General features: G+C 39.1%; 1 protein-coding gene across 1 annotated transcript in view; it reads left to right on the top strand.

The window, feature by feature from the left end:
- Positions 1–356: 356 nt before the first annotated feature.
- Positions 357–6,000, top strand: part of DMD (dystrophin) — a gene marked incomplete at both ends in the record, with an annotated part of 1,846,964 nt that continues 1,841,320 nt past the window's right edge. The window contains one exon of the mRNA XM_084636024.1: positions 357–640. Coding sequence (XP_084492150.1) covers positions 610–640 — 31 coding nt within the window. The remainder of the gene's footprint in view (positions 641–6,000) is intronic.

Below are 6,000 nucleotides of genomic sequence, written 5' to 3'. Positions count from 1 at the left end.
AATCCCCCAAATAGGGAAGAAAATTATGTAACCTACAAAACCTTCCAATCTGTGTGTGTTTATTGCTGAAACAAAATCTATTCTACAGGGTATATATTGCAGTGGAATGGAGAGCAGGACTGTATCCACTGTTCTGTACTGCTGTGGATGTTACTTGGAAAGCTGTTAGACATCATTTAAATCCGTTCCACTTGCCATCCTGGAAGCAGAGCCTTATATGTAGAGTTCATAAGCTGTCCTATTATGGGAAACCAACTTGTTTTGAGGGAAGCATAGTTATTTGCTTCTGCGCAGGTCCTGGAATTTGAAACATCTCGGGGCCTCCACAGAACTTTGGCATTAGTTATTATGTCGGCTCACTGGAAGTCAGGATCGCTTATTTTCCCCCCTACAGGCTCCAGATCTTAGAAGCAGTTATTTTTACACCAAAACTAAAGAGTATACTGAAGAGTTGTTTTTTTTAAAGTTGGTGTGGCTTCTTGGGACATAATCATCATTATCCAGACACAAGCAAAACTCTGCAAAAATTATTGGAGCAGTAAAGTTGAAACATACTTTGCCAAGAAATATTTTGTTGTTGTTTTGCCTTGAGATTTCATTTCTGCTCACATGCTTTGGTATGAGGAAGTGGAAGACTGTTGTAAGTATGAACAGACTGAAATACTTTTACACTATACTCACTTTGACGTAATCTGCTAATGCTGCACAGCATGCTAACAGCATGCATTTTTCAATGTTTACTTTCCAACTATGAAAAAGCAGAGTAATGGGAAAAAAGGAGTAGTCTTGTATGTTTAACTTTTTTGTAAAAAATAAAAAAACTATAAACTCTTTATATTGAAAGAAGTATTCCAAAAATTCAATACCGCTGTCATGGAAATAAAAATAAATACATTTCTTTCCAGAGTTTCACTACTTAATACGATTTTTTGAAGGAAACAGACCAGTATCAGAAAAAAAGAAGCTTTTTCATTATTGTTTTAATAATCTGGCACCACATCAGAGAACTAATCAGTTGCTTTGAACTTTAATGGCATAAACTGTTTCACTGCCCTAAATTAACATATACAGTGTGAGATCTCCTCTCATTATTATTAAAGTAGCTGATCACAACTAACTGAGGGGGTGGAGGTGCCAGCTTTACTCAAAGTGAGCAGCAGCTGAGCTGTGTTCTGCTTTTTTCTAGTAGGAGCAGAGAACCGGCACCTTTTCTGTCAGGTTTGTTTATTCATTTAAAGGCTGTCCTTTCACTTGAACAAAAAGAGGAAATTAAAAAGGATGATGAGTAAAAGAATGAAAGGTGGTTTAAAGGGGAAAAAAATGTACAAGAAATAAGTGAAGTGCCATTGTTAGAAATCTGGTCAGACCTATTTTGCAGTTCTCACTTCTTCTGTGTGGTATACCTTCTGAGCTCTGCCCTCACCTCAGACCCACGCCTGAACCGTTACCAGAACTCTCCTGCTTTTGTCTTGCCAGTTTGAAGTGATTCCATTGCCTATACTGAACCATACAGTTGCTTCTCACTTAAGTCTGATGAAGTTTCTCAAATGTAGTGTTAGACTTTTATCATGTTTGACAGGAAAGATAGCTTAAAATTCAATTCAGTTTTTGACATTTATGACAAGTGAGGGTCTTTTTGTGCACTGCTTTTGTTGAAGGCTAAGTCTGGTTCTGCTTCTTGGCAATAAATAACATTCTTGGCTTTAAATAGATAGCTGTATCTTTTGAGACACTTGGACAAGGGTAGATCCAGTATTACATCTAGTGCTGTAGGGAAAATCCTGCATTGGCAGGTGCTGGACCGGATTGTAAGGTCCTGAGACAGAAACTTTGTCTCTTCTATTTATGTGTAAAGCACCTAAATGTATTCAGGGAACTCTATCAGAAATAAAATAATAATGACCTTCGTCAACCTCTGTACATCAGATATAGGGCAGATTGCCCTATATCCATGAAACAACATATAGAATGGTATTCGTGGGAGGGGGCATCTCTGTGGGGAGCCCATTGTGGAGTTCACCTCCAATTATCCCTTCAAGGTGGCAGGGCTGCATGGGACAGCTGTGTGGAAGAGATAATACAGCTCCACCCACTGTTATTTTTTATGTCTAAGCTCTGTTGGGGAGGAGAGGGGACAATGTACATCCCCCGTATCCCATGCACTCCCCTCCCCAGGCTGCTGAGTTCCTGTCAGCTCCACAATATGGACCTCCTGCTTAGGAGGAGATGGAGATTTGTGTGGCTGGTCTCCTCTCTGTGAATATGGGGGTACACTTTCACCCCAAGAATGCAGTAAATGAAAGAGACCCAAATCTGGAGGTTGTGCCACTTTCGAAAAATACGAATAAGAGACTGGAGGTTTTTTTTATCAGGTGGAGCGTTCATGTCAGAAGCCATTGAAAAAGTCATGTGCTTACTTGTGCCACAGAGCTACCCAGGGGTATTTCCCCTTCTAAGTACTGGGATAAACTGGTAGCCTCAGATACGCGGCTGTGTGGTATCTGCTGAGAACCGGAGACGTTTAAAGTACCATGTCTCTGTGGTCCTGTCACTTTGTATTTGCCCCTTTAACAGGGCTAGAGGTTTCTTAACTTTGACTTCTTTTTAGGATTTTGTCGAGGCCCTTTTTTGTTATATTCAAGTAAAAAGAAAAGACGTCCACAGTATATTACAGTTGTTACAAAGTGTGTCCAACATAATGTTCCTAAATTTCTTATGCTCTTCCATTGCACTGAACAGATCATTCGTCTCTTTGAATCCCTTCACTGGTGTCCGCTCTCTTTATACACCAGGTAGCAAGCTTTTTGTCCTAACTCTCAGTGCTGTAACAAACTTGCACATAGCTTTGCTCTCTTCTTTCTCTTTCCCTCTTTCCTTTCTCTTTTTAAAAAGCTCCTCCCTTATCACATCTTTCTTACTCTTCTCTTTTCTCCTCTTTCCATTTGGAGCTCTCTCTCCCTTCTCCTGCACCAGATGGCTTCTGTCTTCCTCCTGAGATCCCTCCTTTAGACACTTTTCTTTGAAATCTTTCCAGAGTGACCTTTGCAAAGTCTCCAGTATTCCTTCCCCATCTTGAGCTTGTTACTGTCACCTTGGGTATTCTTTGTCTGATTGTTTTGTCTGTGTTTGAACTATATTGAAACCTCCTTGGGACAGGGACTGTCTCTCCTTATACATCTGTACAGTGTTAAGCACAGTGTTAAGTGAGTGATCTATAAATAATAACAAAGTGATGGAGAAAATCAGGTATAACAGACTTATTTTTTTTAAAAAAAAAAGCTTAGATTACTTTAACCTTCATTTTAGAATCCTCCATCTCTCAGGGACATTAATACCAATCACTGTATACCTTTCTATACCAGAACAGGCCCAATTCTTTTCTCAGTCATACACATGCAATCACATTGAAAGCAGTGGGGCCAGATTTTGCCTACAGTTACATCCATGAAACTTCCTTCGCTTCATGGATTTGGACAAGTATAACCTGAACATAATCTAATATTATAATGAATTCTCAGTACAATATTTGATATTGTACGTGTGTCATAAGGAGCAACTCCTGCCCTTACCTTTATGATCACAAGGAGCTACCCTTGCAGAGGAATTAGTGTACAAAAGGGGATTTGGTGTGGTAGGTGGCAGGTCAGAGCAGGGTATATTGGACTTGAGGAAAGAACAGAGGATCTTCTCTTTCTCGCTCTCTCTTACTCACTCCTCTGCCCATTCTCCTCATCCATGCAGCTGTGGGGAAGGATGCCTCCCCAGTTGTCCTGTACATCTGCCCATCACCTGAGCCAGAAACTCAGGTTTTGGGCCAGGCTCAGGATTTTGCCCTAAACGATCAAAATAGCGAATAATAGTTCCCTGACTCTTAAGATGCCCTGGTTTCTATGTAATTCGGAGAAGGGTAGGGGTTGCCCTAATTTATAACAGGCTGTAGTTCCTTAAGGGCCATTAGCCAGGTGAGGATTACTGTAGGTGAGTGGAGCTCAGGCAGCACAAAAGGGAATGAAACTGACGGGGCTGAGAATTTGGCCCATTATTTTTGGTGTAAAGGTATGATTACGTTACTGACTGAGTCAAATATGTAGGATTATTTCATGAGGTAGAATTGTAAAGGTACAATATTTATGAAGGAGATTAACCCCAGACCAACAGCATTAGTATCAAGAGTAAAATCATTTGAGATTCAGAATTATCCAAAGAGACTCCACATTTATAAATGGTTGTCACTGGGAGCAGGATTAGGTTTCTACATTTGTTATCAGTGATTACCAGATAAACAAACTCAGCTTGAATTCTACCAATAAATGGATTGCAAACCAAGGATCTGTGATTTGAAAAGGTTGACTTGTTGGGTTTTTTTACAGTGCTTTTTCAATTAAATGGCACCCCAAAGTCTAATAGTCATATAGAAGGATAACCACTGTGCTGTGTTGTAGTTAACCACGGAAAAAGACTTCTCAGTAAATTTAGCATAACTTCATATCATCACAGAGTTATTCAGAAGACTCCACTTGTGGTAATGCTGTATCAATGTTAGAGTAAGCAGAACAGCACCAAGAATTTTAAGCAGCCTTACCTTAGTGAAGAGTGTGCTTAGTGGAGAGGAAAAAGAAAAGGTTAGCAGACTGTGGTGTTTAATAACTGCTTGCCAGCTGGGCTATACTAGAGAACATATTCATTAACCTTCGAGGAAAAACACATGGAACAGAGGAGATGGGAAATACTTATGGCTTTCATTCTGTCGTCAAGTATTAGTTTCAAGTGCTTTTAAAGCCCAGTGTTCCAAGATACTTGCCACATGTGTAACAAATAACAAAATTCTTAACCACATGTTTGGAAGGAAAGAGCTGGCGTTGAAGGAGGAGTTAATCAAAATCTCTCTTGCTTTGATAGAAGAGCCATTTTAATATATTGAATAGCTTTTAGAGCATTATGATTACAAAATTTGGGATCTTTTTCAGTCCCTTCTATTTCTGATTATTTGCTACAGAAATAATAAGTCTCTCTTCAGCTCATACATATCACTTGTGTCAGGCCATTTCTGCCTGAGGGAAGAACAGATTATTTCAAACAGTAATGCAAGATGCTACATAGGTCTATCTATTGTTGTAGGAAAAAAGGGGATATTATTTGGTAAACAGTATATGTTTCTGTATCCTGTAATGCAAATGCACAAGAAGACCGAATTAAGGTTGGACATGCAAGCTTAATTTTGATTGCTTAACTGAACATTTTTTAGTTTTTGCTCCTAAAGGGTCTCATCTTCAGCTGATGTAAATCAGCAGAATTTCTTTGACAGCAGAGGATATGGACTGTAAGAGGTTGGAGTGGGGAGAGGGTGTTAAGAGGGATTGTGTTAGTTTGTGCTTGATTTTATTTTTTTTAAAAAAATCAAAATGGGAACAAAGCTAAAAAATAACTCCATGCTTATATATTTCAAAGCTCTGCTGTACATAAACAGGGTCTACATTGTTTTTGATACATGAAGTCTTGCCCACCCTGCTTTTGTTGAAAGGCTGTATGGATGACCGGAGAACTACTGGGACAATGAACCACATGAAACTAAAAGATTGCCGTACTGTATGAGTGAGATGAGAAGGCAGTTCAAAACTTTATATGTTTGTCTTAGCTATTTGACTCCAAGTTCTGACAAACAATTGGGAGAAAAGATCTCTTTACCAATAAGTAAAACACTGTACTCTTCCAGCTGAGAGATGAGAAAGATCTCATTCCAATCCTCTAGCACTCCAGTAATCATCTACTAAAAACAGCAAAGAGATATTCCTAATATAAAAACCTAAAAAGAAGGGTGGGGGGGGGAGAAGAGAGAAAAAGAAAAGAAAACTTTTGCCTTCAATAAGCAGAGATGTTATGTCCCCCCATCCCTGAGATTGGTTTGTCATGCTTTAGTTTATGAAATGTAAAAAATATTATTATTATTTGTCGGGAAAAAAACAGTGACTGATTTCACATTTGACCTTGAATACACAGTAA

The sequence above is a fragment of the Lepidochelys olivacea genome (genome assembly GCF_965140295.1).
Source record: "Lepidochelys olivacea isolate rLepOli2 genome assembly, chromosome: 1".
NCBI classification, from domain to species: domain Eukaryota; kingdom Metazoa; phylum Chordata; order Testudines; family Cheloniidae; genus Lepidochelys; species Lepidochelys olivacea.
Note: the sequence above shows the minus strand (reverse complement) of the source record. Positions and strands in the feature narration are given on the sequence as shown.